This window comes from Setaria italica, chromosome VII (genome assembly GCF_000263155.2).
Source record: "Setaria italica strain Yugu1 chromosome VII, Setaria_italica_v2.0, whole genome shotgun sequence".
Taxonomy (NCBI): Eukaryota; Viridiplantae; Streptophyta; class Magnoliopsida; order Poales; family Poaceae; genus Setaria; species Setaria italica.
The window spans coordinates 35,237,454-35,258,590 of NC_028456.1; the positions used below are offsets into that span (position 1 = coordinate 35,237,454).

General features: G+C 49.5%; 4 protein-coding genes and 1 pseudogene across 6 annotated transcripts; 2 read left to right on the forward strand and 3 right to left on the reverse strand.

Moving 5' to 3' along the window:
* Positions 1 to 1,461: 1,461 nt before the first annotated feature.
* Positions 1,462 to 8,217, forward strand: LOC101770489 (serine/threonine-protein kinase AGC1-5). 3 transcript variants are annotated; one of them, XR_001164607.2, is made up of 4 exons: positions 1,462 to 2,124; positions 6,640 to 7,796; positions 7,877 to 7,889; positions 8,077 to 8,217. XR_001164607.2 is itself a non-coding variant. In XM_004977486.3 (2 exons), exons 1-2 carry the CDS (start codon positions 1,550 to 1,552, stop codon positions 7,541 to 7,543), a joined length of 1,479 nt encoding a protein of 492 aa, XP_004977543.1. In that variant the 5' UTR covers positions 1,462 to 1,549; the 3' UTR covers positions 7,544 to 8,056. The 3 variants fall into 3 exon arrangements, 1 of the variants encoding a protein (XP_004977543.1); XR_001164606.2 differs by lacking the exon at positions 8,077 to 8,217 and having other exon boundaries at positions 7,877 to 8,056; XM_004977486.3 differs by lacking the exon at positions 8,077 to 8,217 and having other exon boundaries at positions 6,640 to 8,056.
* Positions 8,218 to 9,006: 789 nt separating this feature from the next.
* LOC101777394 (probable glycosyltransferase 3) lies at positions 9,007 to 10,731 on the forward strand. The gene has a single exon (XM_004978310.2). It carries the CDS (start codon positions 9,076 to 9,078, stop codon positions 10,576 to 10,578), a length of 1,503 nt encoding a protein of 500 aa, XP_004978367.1. The 5' UTR covers positions 9,007 to 9,075; the 3' UTR covers positions 10,579 to 10,731.
* Positions 10,732 to 11,230: 499 nt separating this feature from the next.
* Positions 11,231 to 12,879, reverse strand: LOC101770901 (probable glycosyltransferase 3). The gene has a single exon (XM_004977487.2). It carries the CDS (start codon positions 12,839 to 12,841, stop codon positions 11,480 to 11,482), a length of 1,362 nt encoding a protein of 453 aa, XP_004977544.1. The 5' UTR covers positions 12,842 to 12,879; the 3' UTR covers positions 11,231 to 11,479.
* Positions 12,880 to 13,516: 637 nt separating this feature from the next.
* On the reverse strand, positions 13,517 to 16,710 carry LOC101777801 (annotated as a pseudogene).
* Positions 16,711 to 17,591: 881 nt separating this feature from the next.
* On the reverse strand, positions 17,592 to 19,973 carry LOC101778208 (protein Rf1, mitochondrial). The gene has a single exon (XM_004978311.1). The coding sequence runs from the start codon at positions 19,971 to 19,973 to the stop codon at positions 17,592 to 17,594; it is 2,382 nt and encodes a 793-aa protein (XP_004978368.1).
* Between the last annotated feature and the right edge of the window lie 1,164 nt (positions 19,974 to 21,137).

Sequence of the window (21,137 nt, forward strand, 5' to 3'; positions counted from 1 at the left end):
CACATGCAGTTTAGCAACGGTGCAACGGAAGATTTTCTTTTTTTTACCGTGAAACCCTCCAAAGACGTATGTAGCGTGGAGCATTCGATAACGCTGCCAGCAAAGAGCCGCCGCATCACGTTCGTTTTGTCCCTCAGAGCTGAGTGGGGCCATGCTTTTGTCCTGCCTGAACCCTGGTCCTCTCTATGCTCTACAAATGGGGCCGTCGAGGAATCGAAGGCGCCTCTCCGAAAGAATCTTGTGCAGAGCGCAATCTGAATACATGTCATACAAAGGCCCGGCACATCGATCCCCTTCCGATTCAGATTAACCGACGTCAGAGAAAAGGATTGGTAGTAGCCATCCCATCCAGTGAGAAAAGAAAATAGGCTGGTGGTGCCACTGGAAGTCTGGAACTGGGAGAAGACGAGAAGAAGCGAAGCAGGTGGCGCCTCACAGCTTCATCCTGACCGCTGGAGAGGGAACAAAACAGAGCGTTGGCAGGCGGCCCACCTACACGCTTGTGTTGGGTTTGGTTCACTCCGACAAATGCCGTCAAGTTAGCCTCGCAGTGGGGCCGTAGGCCCATCTCTGATAAAAATTGGGTTCGTCGCCGTCGTCGTCTCGTCGGCAGTGCAAGGTCAGTGCAATGCTAGCCAGGAAGTAGCGCGGCTATAATCTCCATTGCTACCGTATATCGTGTGTGGCTCCAAGCACAAACTTCCAGCATGGAATTAATACTACCGCCGTTAGGCTCGATTATTTGATGCGATGCCGACCTGAGAGTTGATGCACATCACGAGATAAAATCGAAACAGCTGGTTTGTTGACAGGAAAGCAACGGAAAGGGTGCGTCAAGCCAGCTGCACGGCAAATCATGCTTTCCCAGCCGTAAGTTAGTATATTATGCTATGCATTTCTATAGCCACTGCTACATTAGGTCAAAGTCAGTAATTTAAGGAAAAGCAAGGGCAATTTGGCACCAAACTTGAGTTACAATCTAATCACGTCTACGCCATCCATCGTAAAATATAAGGTATCTTAAAAATTTTAGAACAGATTACCTATAGCTAATACAAGACAAGTTTTTCAGTTAACAAGGAAAATATTTGGTAAATTTTTAATTGAGTTGACCAAGTACTTGCAAAAATTCCTGGAACGTCTTATATCTGAGGGCAAATTTGGAACCTTTACGTACCTGAATATGAATATTTCAAGACGGAGGGAGTACTCGCGACAGCAATCAGGGGTAGAATGTTCCGTGCATCCGTCGAATGGAAACAAGATCTCTCGCTCCGGAGAACAGGGCCTGCATGTTCCCCGGAACTCCAAGCGCGTAGTAGACAAAAAAGAAATATAAAAACGAAATATACGGGTCTCACGGAATCCCGGCCCGGCCCATCACCATCCCAATCACCGTCCGTCCCAGCCGTTCACCTCCCTCGTGTCCCCTTCAAATTAAAATCCCCATCGCCACCACCTCCGTTCTCTGCTCTTCTTCGTCTCCTCCTCGGCTCCCCTGCCCTGTCCTCCGCAGCCAAGCCCAACTCCATCCCAGCAGCAAGTCCCAATGCCTCCCGACAGCGACGCCACCGCGGACCTCGCGGCCGACGAGCTGCAGAGCCTCAGCTTCGGCTCCTCCTCGCGCTCCCGCTCCGCCTCCACGGTCTCCACCGCCACCGCCTCCTGCTCCACCTCCTCCTCAGGTCCGCTCCACCTCCCGCTCCCGCCGCGTTCCACAACCCCCTCCGCCGCCGCCGCCTCCACGCAAATAATCCCGCGCCTCGGGTCCGTCGCCCTCTCCGACATCCGCTTCCTGCGGCGGCTCGGCGCGGGGGACATTGGCAGCGTCTACCTCGCCGAGGTCAGGGCGAAGGAGAAGCCAACCGGCGGAACCAGCGCGGTCGTGCTGGTGGCCGCGAAGGTGATGGACCGGAAGGAGCTGGAGGGGCGGAACAAGGAGGGCCGCGCGCGCACGGAGCGCGAGATCCTCGAGACCGTGGACCACCCGTTCCTGCCACGGCTCTACGGCGTCGCCGAGGGGGACCGCTGGTCCTGCCTCCTCACCGAGTTCTGCCCAGGCGGCGACCTCCACGTCCTCCGCCAGCGCCAGCCGCACCGACGCTTCTCCGAGGCCGCAGTCAGGTACGGTACTTGCGATCGATCCCCTCGTTACCGTGCTGATTTACATCTTCGATCATGATGAATCGTTGCCGTGTATGTAGCGTGCCTCGATTTTTTTACGGGTTTTTCATGTTCATCAAGGGCCATTTTGGGGGCTAAAATGTTGGCCCGATTCATCTTGATCCGTAGGTAAGCTAGTGATTCTAGGCTTTTTGGAGAAAAATCTGGCAGGTTTTCCTGCAGTTTTGATTTGATTGCTGCGGCGCTCTGTTTGTTTCCTTTGGTCTTTCCTTGTGCCCTTATGGTACTTGTTTTTGTTTCCTTTTGTGTTTGTAGTGTAGTTTAAGGATCTAGTGGATGCAGTCGGCCCCGTGTGTCTTCGGTTGGGCATGCATCCGCCTGGTTCTTTGTACAGGTTCCTCTGAATGCGTTTGATCATGAAAAAACACAGCGCTGCACAACGTCAGATTATTGCTCCGCTCTTGTTGGATGCATCCTTTAACGACAACGATAGAATCATAGAAATAGGTTGCATAGAAAACAAAGGAAATGTGCGAGTGTGATGCGAAATAGTACGATGAAGAAAAATATTTTGGTTGGAGACTAAATCAGGAAACACTTGCCCACTGCGATCCTGTTTTATCATCTGAACTTCTGAACCAAAACATAAAGGTAGAATATGTAGAGACGTTAGTCAGTATGGGCATGTTTGGTTGGGTGGCTATCCCCCACCAGCCTAGCCTAATGCAGGATGTATGTGTTTGGTTAGCTGGTTAGAGGATTTAGCCAGTCCAATTTAAGCCAAAAGGTACCCATAGCTAGGCTCAATTAGTACGTTCGAATCGGGCGTTTCCGCGAAGTCAGGCCGTGGCCAGCTAGGTCCCACCTTGTGCCGGTCTCGCCCTTCGCCTCCCGTCACCGCTTCATCTCGTCACCATAGACTCTGCAGCTTGCAGAGCCTTGGGTATCGTCAGTCGCCATGCTATGGACGACGACGACGACAACCGGGACTGTGGGGCCACCACGGGGAGGGTGGAGGCGCCGCGGTGGTGTTGGGCGGCTGGAGTTCGCTGAGGAGCTCAGGGACGACGACCAGGACCGCGGGGCCACCGCGGGGAGGGTGGCGGCGTTGGGCGGCTGGAGTTCGCTGAGGAGCTGAGGGAGGTGCGCGGGAGCTCGTGGACGGGGAGCATGATCAGGCGCTGTCGCCGCGCTGGAGAAGGCGCTCCACTTGCTTTGGCTCGGCCACGACGAGAATATTATCGATAGAATTGGATCAGGGAGAGAAGAATGGACGAGACAATTGTAGCGCTCCCGATTAGGATTGGCTAGCTTTAGGATTGGCTAGCTTATTGGAAGAAATGAAGGGAGAGAGACGCCAAGTCGCTGACTTGAGATGAACTCGCTAGGCAGGAGCAAGAAAACATGTGGTGGAGACTGGAGACTGAAGAGAAAAGGTAGCGAAACATGTGGTGGAGAGAAAACAACAGAGCAAGAAACGTGTGGTGGTGTGCCTGACTTGCCTTCAATAGAACCAAATAATAAAATAGATACAAGCTTCCATGAGCAGTGAGTACAAGCTAAAACTAAAAATAAAATCATGTAAAAATCGCTTAAGTAAATTAAATAATAAAATGGAAAGATGAATGATAATGGAGTGAGAAAGTGGTGACCTTCGTAAACTCACCCACCCATATAAGAGGTGATCATATAAATACAAGCCATACAACCAAACATGATCTTCAATAACCAGGCTAAGTTAAATCAGCGAACCCGGAGTCGATTTCTCCAACCATACGGGCTAAGTCAGGTTGGCAGGGCATTTCTAACAGCTCCTTCACTGGCTTCACCCGAAGCTGCACCAAACGGAAAAAAAACAAAAACAGCTCCGTGCGTGAAGCACCCCCGGCGCCGGCCTCGGTTTTGTACTGCGGGGGCGGAGCCAAAAATACTGGCTCCGCCGGCTCCTCCCGCAGGCCCGCACTCCAACGTACAGAAGTGCCCCCAAAGTTCGCATGTAATTAAAAAAAAATTGCCACCGCAATCTCCCTCGATCCCCGTTCCTGTACCGCTACCGGAGAGGGCGCCTACACCTGGCCTCGTTCCTGTCGCTGAGCATGGACCGTGTTCTATATAGACCCGATTAATTTTATCGATCAATCCTTTTTCATTTCACATGAAAACCACACATAAATTGTGAAAAATGTAAAACTCATAAAACCAAGTCAAATAGCTAGGCCCTCCTTCCATTCATCCAAGGCAGGTGAAGCCGTTCTGCCAAACCTTTTTTAAAACGGCTCCATCTTCACCAGAGAAGCCGCTCCACCAAAGGAACTAGAACCAGAGCTTTCTATTTTAGAAAGAGCCAAAGTCCTACCAAACTAACCCTACCTCTAGCTTTGGCTAACTCCTACTAGGCTGGCTAGATTACGCAACCAAACACAACCTATAAGACCGGACATGATGGATCGGAGCTCACTGTCGCAGCACAGTTTCTTGCTTTTGGGCCATGCATATTATACTGTGACTGTCATCAACACGAACACCACACAGGCGCACGCGGTAACAGTAACACAGGCCCACCCCCGCCGTATGTGATCTCCAGTGTTTACGTCTGCTGAGCCCTCAAGTCAAAGCCTGTCCATGTTACCAAGTATGGAAGTAAAAGCTGTGCTTGGCATATGCGCTTGCTAAGCTCCTTTCCAGGGGTCGTGTCGTGCGTATCTTCAAGTGATCCCGGCTTGGGTCCCGGGCTCACCTTCTCTTACTGTACAGTGTACTGTATGGGCGGATAGTGACTTTATTCACTTCTCGAACGGATTTTTACGGGCCAGTGGTTGGAACAGTGGCGGTGGTTTTTATTTCGGTTGGTGCTGCTACGGTCGCTTAATCGATTGAGGCATCATGTGGATACGATTCGTCTAGTCAAGGCCTCGATGCTAGTACATGCATGGGTCCTCCTACCAGAGTACCTCAATAAGCCTGGCTTCACGGATCAACCGCGAAATATAGTTAGTTACACACTTTTGGGCGCTAGTACTTTCATATCTTTTTTTTTGTTAAAAAAGAGATACTTTTGGCGCCACTTAATCTAGTCTATTTCAGCTCATTATTTAAGAGGTTCACGTCGCACGGCTCAAAAAAACAAAATCCAAGCACGTACTCCTCCGCAATTTGAAAAGTCAAACGATTTGCAATTTGAAACGGATACAATTTGCAATTTGGAACTTCCTCCGTTCCAAATTGTATAGTGGATATCTAGATGTATAATAATATCTATAAATCTAGAAAAATCAAAAAGATTTGCAATTTGGAACACGGAGTACTAACCAACCGTAGGGTTGTGAATTGCGATGGTACACGCTGCGGGTTCACCAGCTGCCGGCGACCAACCACGACATCGAGGATAGCCATCAATCGGAGCATCGTGGCACTGGAACATGGTACGGCCGAGCTGAGACGACAGGCACGAGCGGCGCCCGTGTGCTGCGGCGCTGGAACCGTTCCAGGAACATGACACCATGTTCGCCATCAGTATAGATGTCAAGCAGTCTTTGATGTAGATGCTGCTCTGCATTGGTCAAGGAGGCCTTTTATTAACCCCTCCATGTGATGCGGAAGAATGACAGCTCTGAAACGCATACATCTACACAGCCTACGACCGGTCTCGGTTGAAATCATCTTAGCTATAGCTAGGGCATTTCTTGTAAGGATTAATCTAATCTAACCCCGAGGCAAGGATTAACAATTGCATGCACACATGCATGGGAGAACTTCTTGAGCTCTTCTCACTTGGATTGTAGTCTAGTAAACCCAAGGAAGGGATTAAAATTAAAATTGCCATGCACACATGGGGTTGCATTCCTTTGCAGCGTTAAACTATATCGGTCCAGGCTCCCCAGCGTGCAACTCCCTGCAGCCACCACCATGATGCGCTAATTCGAGCAGCACTGATGCCTTTTCCGCCGTCTGCTACCTGTGGCATCTGTTTCTCTGCTGCACTGGAGCAGAACACAGTGGCGCCCAACATGCCGGCCCTTGATTCAGAAACAGTACAGGTTACTGACCTTGTCGTTAGTGGTTGCACACCAGCACAGGTGTGGCTGTGGCCCTGCCCGTGCGCTGTGGCTGGCCTCTTTGGCTCTTTTGGCTACAGACATGTGAGCATGCACACGCACGCTTTTTCAGCATGCAGTTGCAGTTGCAGTTGCCATGAACACGTGCAGCTTTGCTAGTTCTATCGACTATCAATGCCTACCAATATTTGGTGTGGCCGTGTGGATGCTGATGCACTTGATCCAAGCTCGATGCCAAAGTTTGCAATGATATTTTGGCCTAGACTTTGACGCATTTGATAATGTTCGCATTGCTGAAGATTAATTTTTATACCAAACTTAAAGAGTGGCGGCAATCTGTCAAATGATTACTGATGGGGAAATCAGAAAAATGACAGATTTGATTATGCATGATGGCACTGCTAAATGATGATTTTGAGCGCGAATTAAGAGGGACTAATTAATGGTGCCACTGTCACAGGTTCTACGCGGCAGAGGTGGTTGCCGCGCTGGAGTACATCCACATGGTGGACATAGTGTACCGCGACCTCAAGCCCGAGAACGTCCTCGTCCGCGCCGACGGCCACATCATGCTCACCGATTTCGACCTCTCCCTCAAGTGCGACCCCACCGCGCCCACACCGGCGCACGTCATCTCCGACCCGCTCTCCCTCGCCGGCCGCTCCACCGCGGCGTCCACATCCTGCACCATCTCCTCCTGCATCGTCCCCACCGTGTCCTGCTTCCAGCTCTTCCCTGGCCGAGGCCGCAGCCGCCGGCGCCGGCGCTGGCGTACCAAGAAGCCGTCGTCGTCAAACTGTGGCGGAAACAGCAGCTTCCCCTCCGGCGGCAGCAGTGGGCTCGACCTGGAGTTCGTGGCCGAGCCGGTGGAGCTGCGGTCCATGTCGTTCGTCGGCACGCACGAGTACCTGGCGCCGGAGATCGTGTCCGGGGAAGGCCACGGCAGCTCCGTGGACTGGTGGACGCTGGGCGTCTTCATCTTTGAGCTGCTCTACGGGGTGACGCCGTTCAAGGGCTACGACAACGAGATGACGCTGGCCAACATTGTGGCGCGCGCGCTCGAGTTCCCCAAGGAGCCCTCGGTGTCGTCGGCCGCCAAGGACCTCGTCACCGCGCTGCTCGCCAAGGACCCCGCCCGGCGGCTCGGCGCCACGGTCGGGGCCGCGGCGATCAAGCGCCACCCGTTCTTCAACGGCGTCAACTGGGCGCTGCTCCGGTGCGCCACGCCACCGTACGTGCCGCCGCCGTTCAGCTTGGGGAATATCAAGGCTGCTGCCGGTGGCGGTGGAGGAGGGAACAACGCCAACGATGACGACATGTCGGACGACGACAGTTGTCCCGGCACGCCAGTGGAGTACTACTAGACAAGCCAAGGAGAAGCGTCCATGTCCACCTGCGTTGAAAAGACGATGCCATCGCCGGGACCCGATCAGGAAGCTCTTGCCCGAGTCCGGCTGCGAGCCGGCGCGGGCACGTGGTGGGGAATGGACCACGGCGCATGGCGCGAGCACGAGGCAGCCGGGGCCGGGGAACACTGCGCTGTCGCCTCAAGTGGTTGCCGGCTGCCTGTTTCCGAGAACTCTCGCGCCATGGCGAGCAGGCGACACTGCGCACGCTGTATGAATAACTTAATACCGTTCTTGTTGCAATTAGCACTAGCGTATGTCATAACCTGGCTTCCATTGTGCCATTGCCAGGTTGGTTGCATTGGTTGGTGCCTGTCTCTGGAAAATGTGTAACTGGAGCTAATGTATACGGGGGTGTTGCTTGGAACGCAGGAACTTGACAGGAAATTCTTGTGAAATCTCGTGTTCCAAGCAGGACCTTTGGAATTGTATTATGTTCTTGAGTTAATTTTTCACTTGTATTCTATGTCATCGCTAATTACTTGCTGTAGATGGTGGGGGAGGGCAGGCACGGCTGACCGGGCTTTGGGCGGCAACCGGGGGACACGAGACGCGGAGACGATGATGGGAGCAGCAGCGGCCTCGTGCGCCTCGCGTTGTATGATCACATCACCCACCCGGTTCACGGCTGGACGCCTACTTCTAGAGGCGATGGGCGTAAAAGAGGGAGGAGGGAATGTACGCTCCAAAGCGGTAAAGACGCTGCTGCGCACAGAGAAAGTTACTACACCACCATACCAGCTGGGCTGTATAGAAAGGCAAAGCCAGTGGTAAAAGGAGTAAAGGCCTAAAGGATACACAAACTGCAGTTGCAATGATCGTTCTGTAGGACGTGCCATCAAATGCTTGCCAGTCTACCGCTGACACAGAATGAAATGCGGCACATCCAAAGAAGATGCTGCTGCTGCTTCACTTCACCGGATGAGAACACTGCGTGTTTGCATCTTCCATGTCCAAACATCAGGTGTACTACAACTAGTGTGTAAACTGCATCCCAATACAGATGGTTCTTTTTTTTTTTTGGTTGACAAACATTTAAAAACTCAAGCCACTTACTTGAGAAAGAACGTTTGGTACCTGAGTTCAAAGGAACTGTTTTCTAAGATCGGAATTCCTTCCTAGATATTATTACTCAGAAACACCCCGATGTCGAGAGATTGAGCCCAACACGCACGATAACTATTTTATAGGCTGGAAAGGATCAGGCTTCTGTTCGGCCCGGCCCAAGGTACGGATTCGCTCTTGATTGGCCCAAGCTGCCTGCCACGCTGCTGATCGAGCATTTACTGAACGTTCGGCAATCAAGCTCTTGTGACAACCTGCCACACTGCAAGTCGAGCAATTTCATATTCACCTCTCCCTCGAATCTCCCGCGCCCCGCTGACTTCCCTGGCACTCAAACCCAAGATCCTGCCTGCTCCGTCGCCGGCACGCCCCCCACGACCCACTCAGCCACTATCCCCCCACAGCTTTTGCAACGCCGCGATCGAATGCGTACGCCGGCGGGCGGCGGATGGCTGCTGCAGCCGCGGGGCAGGAGCAGCAAGCTCACACAGAGGACCATCAACAACATCAGGTTCACCCTGCTCTGCGCCTTCGTCACGTTCCTCGTCCTCCGCGGCACCGTCGGCGTCAACCGCCGCCTCGTCTACATCGCCGGCTCCGACCGCGCGCCGCCCGGCGCCAAGGCCGCCGAGGACATCGAGCGCATCTTCCGCGACATCCGCGCCGACTCCGACCCCGACCCCGACCCCGAACCCAACGACGACGGCAACACATCGCCGTCGACCCCGGCAACGCGGTACTACGACCACGGCAGCGCGTGGTCGACGGCGAACTACAGTCTGGGGCCGCGGGTCACGCGGTGGAACGCCAGGCGCCGGCGGTGGCTGCACCTGAACCCGGGGTTCCCGTCCCGCGATGCGCGCGGCAACCCGCGCGTCCTGCTCGTCACGGCCTCGCCGCCGGGGCCCTGCGACGACCCCGCCGGCGACCACTTCTTGCTCCGGGCGACCAAGAACAAGATCGACTACTGCCGCATCCACGGCATCGAGCTCGCGCACATCACTGCGCGCCTCGACGGCCAGCTCACGGGCGGCTGGGCCAAGCTCCCGCTGCTGCGCCGCCTCATGCTCGCGCACCCGGAGGTGGAGTGGCTATGGTGGGTGGACGGCGACGCGCTCGTCACCGACATGGGGTTCGAGCTCCCACTCGCGCGCTACGAGGGCGCCCACCTCGTCGTCCACGGCAATTCCTACCTCCTCTTCCAGCTCCGCTCCTGGGTCGCCGTCAGCACCGGCAGCTTCCTGATCCGGAACTGCCAGTGGTCGCTGGAGCTGCTCGACGCCTGGGCCGTGATGGGGCCCAGAGGCCGCGCCCGCAACGACGCCGGCAAGCTGCTGACGGCGACCCTCCATCGACGGCCGGCGTTCGAGGCCGACGACCAGTCGGCGCTCATCCACCTGCTGATCACCGAGAAGGAGCGGTGGATGGAGAAGGTGTACCTCGAGAACGAGTACTATCTGCACGGCCACTGGTCGGGGCTCGTCGATCGGTACGAGCAGGCGATGGAGAAGCACCACCCGGGTTACGGCGACGACCGGTGGCCGTTCGTCACGCACTTCGTCGGATGCAAGCCTTGCGGCGTCGGCGGCGTCGGCAGGTCAGTCAGGAGCGGCGGCAATTCCAGTGACGAGTACCCGCTGGACCGGTGCGTCAGGGGAATGGAACGCGCCTTCAACTTCGCCGATAACCAGGTTCTCCGGCTGTACGGCTTCCGGCACGAGTCGCTGGCGAGCGCCGAGGTCAGGCGGGTGACGAACCGGTCGGCGAACCCGCTGGAGGCTAAGGAGGAGGCTATCTCTTTCTTGAAGAAACCCAAGGACCCGGATGTCAAGAGCCATGATGTACGCAGAAATCGAAAGCGCAAAGGAAAGGGAGACTCTGTTCTTGAAAGAATTCTGAAGAGACTGGGATGGACGCCGGAGTTTTGATGACTTTTTCATTTTTAATGTTCTTGTATTTCGGTTTGCAGTAGCTAGATCTAGCACACACAGGAAGGAGAACATACATCAAGTGACTTGCTGTTACTTGTTGGTTGTTTTTATTCCGGGTTCAGGACAAATGAACTGGTCCAACCGGCTGGTTTCAAACATCGGGATATTCAGACTTCAGAGTCTTCAGTAAATAGCGCATGGTAATATTCAGATATCTGTACCACAAACTTTGTGTACTAAACTTGAACGATAGAAATAGCACAGGTAAAAATAATAGTCAAATGATTCGTTAAGAAAAATAATAGGAAAATGGAACACCAAAGATATTCAAAGCCGTGCTTGCAATCCGAGCAGAGAGAAATGAGAACCACCATTTGATCTAAAATATTCAGAATCAGTTCACATGGTTTGAACTCTGTAATATCTCTCTGTCTGAAGTACTTCACCAGATTCCACATCCTTGATCTTTGGTGAATATCTAGATTTCGCATATCGTAGATCTGCTGACGAAAAGCACACATTACCAATTGTTCAGTTCAGACTACATGTTGTCACATGTTGCAGTCCAAAGAGAACTCTAATTTTTTTTTGAAAAACAAAGAGATGAGCATTAGTGCTACAAGTATACAACTCAAAATGCAGTGTCTATACCGTTTCATTTTGTCCTGAACCCAAAACAACCAGTAATATCAGATCTGAATTGTTGTGTATTTAGTGGCATAATTCACAGTCGCATTGTTTGAACCATGCATTTCTTGCCTATTTCGTATTGCTCTGAATCCAACTAAAAACATCGAACACTCTTACTGCTTGCACTAACTACTGCAAAACTGAAAGCCAAGAACAACCAAAGGACTCATCAACATTCAAGAACATAGTGTCTCTCTACTGAGGCCCACTAGACGCGCTGGAACTTGGCGTCCATCTTGAGCGCGGCCTCCTTTGCCTCGAGCGGGTTAGCCCTTGGGTCGGTGACCCTCCTGACCTTGGCGCTCACCAGCGACCGGTGCTGGAAGCCGTAGAGCCTGAGCACCTGGTTGTCGGCGAAGTTGAAGGCCCGCTCCATCCCCCTCAGGCACCGCTCCAGCGGGTAGTCCTCGTACCTCCCGCAGGTCTTGCACCCGACGAAGTGCGTGATGAACGGCCAGCGGTCGTCGCCGAGGCCCGGGTGGTGCTCCTCCATCATCTGCTCGTACCTGTCCACCAGCCCCGTCCAGAAGCCATGGAGGTAGAACTCCGTCTCGATTTGCACCTTCTCCATCCACTTGTCCTTCTGGATGAGCAGCAGGTGGATCAGCGCCGACTGGTCGTCGGCCTCGAACGGCGGCCGGCCGGACAGGCTCGCAGTCAGCAGCTTCCCGGCCTCGACGCGGGACGGGCCTCTCGGGCCCATGGGCACCCATGCGTCGAGCAGGTCCAGCGACCACTGGCAGTTGCGGAGCAGGAAGATGCCGGCGTTGAGGGAGATCCAGGAGCGCTTCTCGAAGAGGAGGTCCGTGTAGCCGTGGACGACGAGGTTGCGGCCCTCGTAGCGGGAGAGCGGGAGCTCGAAGGCCATGTCGGTGAAGATGGCGTCGCTGTCCACCCACCAGATCCACTCCACCTCCGGGTGCGCCAGCATGAGGCGGCGCACGAGAGGGATCTTGGACCAGTACCCCGTCAGCTCCGGGTCCAGGTGCGCCATGTTGTGCACGATGTCCATGCCGTGGAGGCGGCAGTAGTCGATCTTGTTCTTGGTCGCCTTGAGGAGGTAGTGGTCGCCGGCGGGGTTGTCGCAGGGCCCCGGCGGCGAGCCGGTGACGAGCAGGACGCGCGGGCTGCCGCGCGCGTCGCGGGAAGGGAACTCCGGGTGCCGGGACAGCCACTCCTGGCGCTGGGAGTCCCAGTCGCTCACCTTGGGACCCAGGATGTACTCCTTCACCCTGATCAGCGTCGCGGACGACGAGAAGTTGCCGAGGCCGGCCGTCGCGTTATTGGGGGACGACGACGACCCGTCCCCGACGAGGACGACGACGTCGTCGGGCTCGGAGTCGGAGCGGATCTCGGCGAGGATGCGCTCGATGTCCTCGACGACCTTGGCGTCGGCCGCGGCGCCGTCGGGGTCGCCGCTGTTGACGAGGAGGTTGAAGCCGGCGGTGCCCCGGAGGACGAGCACGGTGATGAAGCCGCAGAGGAGCGTGATCTTGATGTTGTTCATCGTCCGCTGCCGCTGCTTCTTGATGCTGCTCGCACGCAGCCGCCCGCCGCCGGCCACCCCCATGCTGCGACCTCACGGATGGATCTCTCGATCGTCGTTGGAAGCTGTATGTGAGGGCTAGTGATTGATAGGGCGTGGGGTGGCCTATAGAGAGGAGAGACAGGGTTTTGGACGAGCAGGCAGGAACGTTCCGTTTCAGGAGCCGGCACGTTTGTGTGCAGTGGAAGTCAGAGGGGACGCGGGAACTCCGAGGGAGGAGTTGAATACGAAATTGCTCGATTTTGCAGTCTGGTACGGCAGGCGAGCACGATTCCCGTTCTGCATTACTATATGCTCACCCTGGAGAGCGGAGAGATCCATCATCCATGGCCATGCCGGTGATCTGCTCTGTGCTTCGTTGACTAGTTTTATTACTAGCGATTCCTCCTAGATTCTAATCCCAAATTATTATTCGTTTTGACTTTTCATAACTTTTATTATGCACTTAGATATACGCTGTTAGCGGCAAAAGTCAAGTACCTAGGAAAACTAAAACGAACAGTAATTTAGGATGGAGCTCATTGTATCCTTGTGGTTGTAAGTAGATACAGTAGACTCATGCTGATCTCTGCAGTATAGGAAGCAAGAGCAAAGAGTCTGACCGTCCCAGCACAGAACAACAATGTCAATGCAAAACTACAATAACGAATAGTTGTTGGGGGATGTCTCGCATGCCCTCTGTTTGTATGGTTCTCGGGCCTGGCTTACCTTATAAACTATATGGCAAAGCTCTTGCCATTCTTTCAAGGTTACAGAAATTTTTTTCAGTAACCCGATAGCTTGCGTAGACTTCATGCTCTAAGTCGGCGTCGTTGATGCTCTTGGTGACAGGTCTACCATTTCCATTACTTGCATTCTGAGCTCAGCTGGATAATCCAGCACACACCCAATCCTAGGTGCTCCATTTCATGGATAACTTATGGCCAAGCTGGTAAGATTTAGACTCGCTCTTGGATTTCATCCTCTCAAGGATTGCCTTCTGCGGGACATCAATGGCTCTTGGGCTGAGCAGACCACCTGATAAGGTTCTTTGGTATGTTAGCTTGGCTTGTTCTGTAGGACCACCCTTGCCTTCACCACCTTTCATTGTGTTTGGAGAGAGAATCACTTGTGGAGGATTGGTATAACCATCAATATTTTGTGTACCATTAGGCACTGGATCATCGCAGCAATCATCTTTGCTGAATGGACGCGCCTGAATGGCCAAAACTAGCTCCTTATAATAAAGCCATCTATGAGGTAAATTTGATATTGTGATGACTATATTGGTGTACCTTGACTTCTTGGAGATCAACTCCACTCTCTTCAAGGAATTTCATGAAATTGGCAAGCTTCTCCATGCTTGGCTTGTAATGACCACTATAGGCCACGATGGACTTATCCAAAAATGATTAAAAAACATCAGAAAAAAAAACATGAGAACAAGACTAATCAAAGTATGGAATAATACTATCTTTTGCTCTAGGCAGAAATAGAAGGGATGAACAAAGTCTATGGTTGTCAATTAACTTCCCATGGTGGTTGCATCAAGGTAAGTAACTAATTTGATGGGTATTAGGACTATAGTAGATACAAAAGTATACTTTCCGCTATGCTAACTCCTAAAGTAACACACATATTTTACAAATGAAAGTCCAATCTTTGGGTGTGCATTTAATATTTATCCTAGAAAAGGATCGTGTCTCTAAATTGTAATTTTTTAGATAGGTTAAATACTGAATTAATGAACAATCAACGTCCGACAACATGCAGACTTAATGAACAACATAAACAAGAATATTAAGGATTGTTTTTACAAATACCAGCAAGGTATAAAACATCACGGTCAACTAGTGATGTCATAGTGGGGAATACAGCAATACCTTGATAACTCCATTTTCCACTGTAAATTTCCCAGCAGCTATGGTAGCACCTCCAGCTAAAAAACTAGAGTGCTGAAATACACCTTTCTCCTTCTGGATGAATAAATCAGGTTAAAGAGATAATAATGGCTTAAATCATAAGCTAAAAGAGCTTATATAACATTTTTTTTCTGGAGCATTGCAAGGTACCTTGCCAGCATAAAGTCTTCTTGCTGTGCTCATAACAAAAATCCATTTAGCTCCTTCAGGACCATGGCTTGTATGAAGTGGTTCTCTAGATTGTTTATGGATAACCTTTCCCTCGTTAATGACGTATTCATAGAGCTCACGCTCTTTCTGCGGAACATTAGGCATTGGTTAGAACTTGCATGTTACGGTATGTCATACCTAGTTGCAGTAGGTTTAGCAGAAACCAAATGAAGAGTTTGTGTAAGAAAGAATTCTTTTTACCAATTTGGTAGTGTATCGCGTTTAAAGTTACATGTATTTTGGCATAGTCATGACTAATGAGGAAAAAAGAAAGAATAAATATCATGAAAGAAATTAGGTCAGGGGATGGCATATCATATTCATGTTTCATATAAACAAACAATTGATACTTGAGGATATGTAAGTGCAGATTGTATATAAAGAAATTTAATACTAATAACAAGATTACCAAAAAAAATGCAACACATGTTTGAACATGAGAAAATATTTTTGGAAAACAGAACTTATCTTTACATTGAGGAAAGTGTTATTTAATCACTTTAGCTTCACAAAACTAAGTTGAAGTATGTCAAGCCCGGCCTTATACAAACTATTCTTGGAACATTTTAATACCGATACATAGCATAATTCTACATAAAGATAGCTTAAACATTTCTTACAGGACCGAGATACTTTATGCATTGCATCTTAAGCAGAGTTCTTGGACACTCGGGAAGATCCACATCTTTTCCATCCCCGACATCAAGCCTGCAAATGCAAGTGGGCTCGCTGAATTTGCCATGAACCGGGACAAAAGAACATAACTTGCTCAATGGATGTTCTATATGCATATATCTATTGTCATATGTTATGCATGTTATGCACTTATGCCAATTATATTGCATCAACTCGTTCTAATATGAAAATATGCAAATACATTATGTTCTCACCAATAGAAGAAGGGATGGCCAGCTTGGCTTTCGCACCAAAAGCCGTAGTAGAAGTGCAGGTTGTGCCCAGATTGATGTCGTGAGTCGATCTACAAACAAACAAATGGATATACCTCTTTAATGCTACATCGAATGTTGCTAACAAAAGATTTTACTGACAAGTAGGAATAAATTTGCATAACGCCAATCCATGGACCTTTTACAATTTGTGTTCACACCTAAGCAAAAAATCAAATCAATTTGTATAGCAAAGTGGCCTCTTTCCACCCACAGGTAATTACAAATGCTAGAATAATATTAAATTAAACAGAAATAGTGGATTTGTACTTATTATACTCACAGCCTCGATCCAGTGCTCGAAAGCCAACTTGAGAGCCTTGCTATCTCTGGAGAGACATTGACCAACCTGTGTCAAGCACATAATTATGATAACTTATTAAGAGCAATGTCAGATAATGTCAGGGAAGTAAAACAAAATGATACTTCCCAACATCATGAACATTTATGAGGTAGAAATTGAAACCTTAGAAGCTTTGAGGCTAACACGATTCCAGTGTGATGTTGCAGTCTTAGGCCTGGGTTCGTCGAAGGAGATGGTGCTATGGTTGAGCCGTGCAAAGTTCAATGCTTGCCACCTTCATTCATCGATCCAGAATAGACACGATGACTAAACGGAATTAATATGACTACAACAATTGTGTTGCAAGCTTGAATCTTGTGCATTTTATAGAATACCTATAGGACATCTGAGCTTGCATATCTTGTGGCAGGAAGATGGTTTTGATGAAAGCGTCACCTCCCGGTGCAAGAGAAGCACGATGACAATGGATGGCTGGATGTCAAGCGTCTCAAACCGGTGCCTTCTTGGGAACCTCGTCAGGTGACTCTTCGTTTCTGCCTCTTCTGTGTATCACATGGGACATATTGACATGCTCCTATACTGAGTTATTCAATGGTGTATAGTTACATGTTCAATGTAAACAAAAGAAACTTCACAAGACCAATTTTACCATTCACAAATAAATGAAAAGCATGCTGATAACAATGAAGCAATGCCCATATTGCACAAATAGGAAACACGAAAGATCATGAAAACTACCTCAAAAGCACTGGTGAAACTCCACTTCAGTTGGTTTGTCTTTAGGCGAGGAATGACATCAGAGAACAAGAATGCTGGGCCTGTACTTGGCAGCGAGCCTGCAGATCATATAGATATACATGAGACTAATTTCCACTAACCGCATGAATGTAGAAGCAATATTTTTTTTGAAGTAAAGTGTAGAAGCAATATTTATTTCTACCTACCTTGCAGCCCGTCCAGAAGCTCTTCTATAATTTAAGAAACCAAATAGTTGTGACCCACTTCAAGTCCACATAATAATGCTACAGATGGAGACCAAAAAACACAAAGCTTAAAATATAGTAATCATCTCAAGGATCAAGAAGCCCAGATGTTACCCCAGGGAGTGTGGGATCTTTTCACAAATTATGCGATAAAAATGAAAAAAAATGTGCAGTACCAGTACCAATGAATTAGTAAACTATTTGCTGCTGTAAAATAGCTAGGACTAGAGACAAGATAATTTTATCGTGTGCAGAATTTCATACTTAAAAGCAGGATAACATTTATCTAAAGAATTTCAACAAACAAAGGAGACCACAGAACATGTCTAATAAACTAGAGTATGAGAAAAGCATATTCACTCCAACAAATTTGCACACCACATTAAAGATGCCACGACACAGCTGAATTTAACTCCTTTGATACAATGCTCATCTGGTGATTTCCTCAAGAAAATGATACTTTTCAGGCAGGGACTTCACGTGGTGCCGATATTCTTCCCTTGAGAAAACTGATAATAGCAAGGAAGTTGTGGATGCCTCAAGTAAGAAGTTCTTCTCATTAATTTTGGAGAGGCAAGCCCCAGCCCTCATTATCTCACCTCTATGCAACAGCCTCCTTACTATAGCATTTAGCATACCTGAGTTTGGAGTGCATCCACTTTTTTCCATCGCCAAAAACAGATTGTCAAACTCATCTAGCAACCCTTCTTTAATGAGATGTTCTGTCACTAAGCAATAGGTCACAGCATCTGGAACTAAACCATGGGCAGAGATGGCAGCAAACGAATCCATGGCATCTTCCTTTCTGCCACTTTTGAGCAAAGCATCAATCATAATGTTGAAAGTAATAGTGTCAAGTTGAAAATTCGTAGAACATAGACTCTGAAACATTTTGAATGCGTCATCAACAGAATTATTTTTGCAAAGACCATTCAGAATTATGTTGTACGTGTAAATGTTCAACTGCGCTCCACTTTTGATCATATTGAGATAGAGTTCTTTTGCTTCAGAAAACCTCCCAGACTCAAATAAACCATGCAGTATCGTGTTATAAGTGATGATATCTGGTGTAACCGCATTGCTCAACATTTCTTTGAAAAGTCTAACTGCATCGTCTATCCTGCCAGCTTTACAGTAGCCGTGAAGCAAAGTATTATAGGCAACAACATCAGGTTTCAAACCAGCCGAGACCATAACATCAAGTAGCTTCATAGCTTCCTCCATCCTACCAACTAAGCAGTAGCCATCTATTAATGTATTATATGAGATAACATCAGGTCTCACACCCAGGCGTACCATCAAATCAATGAGACTCTGAGTTTCCATGACCCGTCCTTCTCTGCATAGGTTACACATTATTGTGTTGAAGAACCAGGCATTGGGATGGATACCTTGATTCAGCATTTCAGAAAATAATTCCTCAACCTTTCGCCATTTGTCAACGGTGCACAGTCCATAAACTAGGGAGGTAAAAACAATGATATTAGGAGTCACCCCTTCATTGATCATCTGATTGAATTTAAGCATGGCCTCATCCACTCTTCCCAACTTGCAAAGTGCATCTATTAGTGCTCCATAATTGACTACATTAGGACTCAACCCGTGCTGCCTCATCTGGTCAAATATATGCATTGCCTCATCTATCATACCACCTTTAGAATATGCACAGAACACTATGTTGGAGACGCGATGGTTAGGTGAAATACCATTTGCCACCATCAGATCTAAGAGATCATGCATATCAGCAAGATCTCCTTTCGAAGCATACCCATTAAGCAGAATGCTATAGGTAGTTACATCAGGTTGTATGCCCTTTTCAATTATAGAATCAAAAATCTTTCTAGCTTCTGTGCTGTTTCTATTCTTGCAAAGATAGTCCAGCAGCAAATTATAAGTAACAACATTTGGTCGCTGACCCTGTGTGGACATTTCTTTAAGTATTCGAACCACCTCTTTCCGTTGTCCTGAAGTGCAATATCCATTGATCAGACAAGTATATGTGTTAATGTTTGGCTTAACACCTTTATGAATCATCTCCTGAAGGACACCCTCGGCCCTGCTAACTGCTCCAGCTTTGCATAGACCATCAACGACTGCGGTGTAGGTCACAACATCAGGCAAAATCCCCCGATCGGGCATTTCATGAAATAGGCTGTAAGCTGTGTCCACCTGACCCTCTCTAAAGAAGCCATTGATGACAGTGTTGTACGCCACCACGTTTGGTGGGCAGCTACCATCTCGATCATCAGTCATCATGCGGAGCAGCTCCAGCGCCTCCTGAGCTCTCTTTTCATTGCAGAAGCCCTTAAGAATCGTGTTGTATGAGAATAAATCGGGCGTGCAGCCAAACTCGGGCATTCGTTGGAGCAATACGTCCATGGCCTCCCCCACCCTCTTTGCTTCACAGAGACCATTTAGAAGCTGATTGATGACTATGGCTTCCACCCTCCAGCCTGTCTTAAGGATGAGGCCAAAGGTGGCGAAACCAAGCTCCAGGCGGCCGATGCGGCAGAAGCAACCGATGAGGATGCTGTAGGTGCGAAGGTCCGGGGGCACCTTGTTGGAGGAGGCACGGGCCATCCGGTTGAAGCGGGACACGGCGAGCGCGGAGGTTGAAGGGCCACGGGCGCGAGAGACGGCGTTAAGGAGGTTGTTGATGGCGCAAACCGAGGCGGGCCTGGCGATCGGGAGCAATTCGTCGAACAGCTTGAGGGCATCATCGACGCCAAGGCTTCCCGAGCGGGCGCGGCCGGCGATGAAGCGCTCCAGCTCCAAGCACCGGTCGCGGGCAGGCGTCACGCGGCGGGACATGTCCACGGGACACGACTAGTGGCTTGGGGGTGGGGTGGAAGAGGGGAGGAGGCGGCGCTGCATGCGGCCAGCGGGTCGGTGAGGTGGTGCGATCTGCTGGGGCAGAGCAGCGCGTGCTGCGTTCCAGAGTGGGTGAGGCTTGGAATAGGAATGGTGGTGGCGGCGGCGGATGGCGCTGCCTGGTGGCCGTGTGATGAAGGACTGAGGCTTAGGAATGGGCGGATGGCCGGTAGCACGTACCACGGATCTGCGTCTTGATGGTTTACAAAGGGGTCGTTTGGTTACTTATTTTTAGCACGTGTGACATCAAATGTTTAGTACTAATTAGGAGTATTAAATGTAGACTATTTACAAAACCCATTATATAAGTGGAGGCTAAACAGCAAGACGAATCTATTAAGCCTAATTAATCCATCATTAGCAAATGTTTACTGTAGCAACACATTGTCAAATCATGGACTAATTAAGCTTAATAGATCCGTCTCACCGTTTAACCTCCACTTATGTAATGGGTTTTGTAAATAGCCTAATTAGTATCTAAATATTCGATGTGACAGGTGCTAAAAAGAAGTAGGAGAAACCAAACCCAGAGAAATCAAACCAGGCCAAAGTATGACACAGGGCAGGACCGGAGATTGCCTAGCTAGGAGGTTAGTACATGATTGCTTGCTGATTGAACTTGCACCGTCTTCAGGTTGAAGAAATCAAAGGCCTCTTCGCTCCTCCATGCAGCACTGAGAATGTACGGAGAAAACGTTCATTTCAGATTAAAACTATTGCCAAACAAATCCATCTGGAGCGTCGAAGACACCTGAGTAGCATAGTCCATGAAGATAATTTATCATTTTGATACTACATCTAACTGGTTTGCTATTTTTAGTTTCAAGACTCAAAAGACAAGTGAAGTATGTGAACAAATTTCATTTAACAGGTGTTATTGAAAAGGGTGTTGCTCTCTGCACCTAAAGCTAACACAAGAAATTATAGTTAACTAAACCTTTGTTAAAAAAGCATCAACACTTATAACAAAAATGTCTTGATACTGCTTTTATTTGGTACCGTATATGTTAATATATTTTTCCTAAAACGTCAAAATTAGAACAATTTGATTTAAGACAGAGCTAAAATGAACTATAGTGTGAAATATAGCATTACCGCAGACAG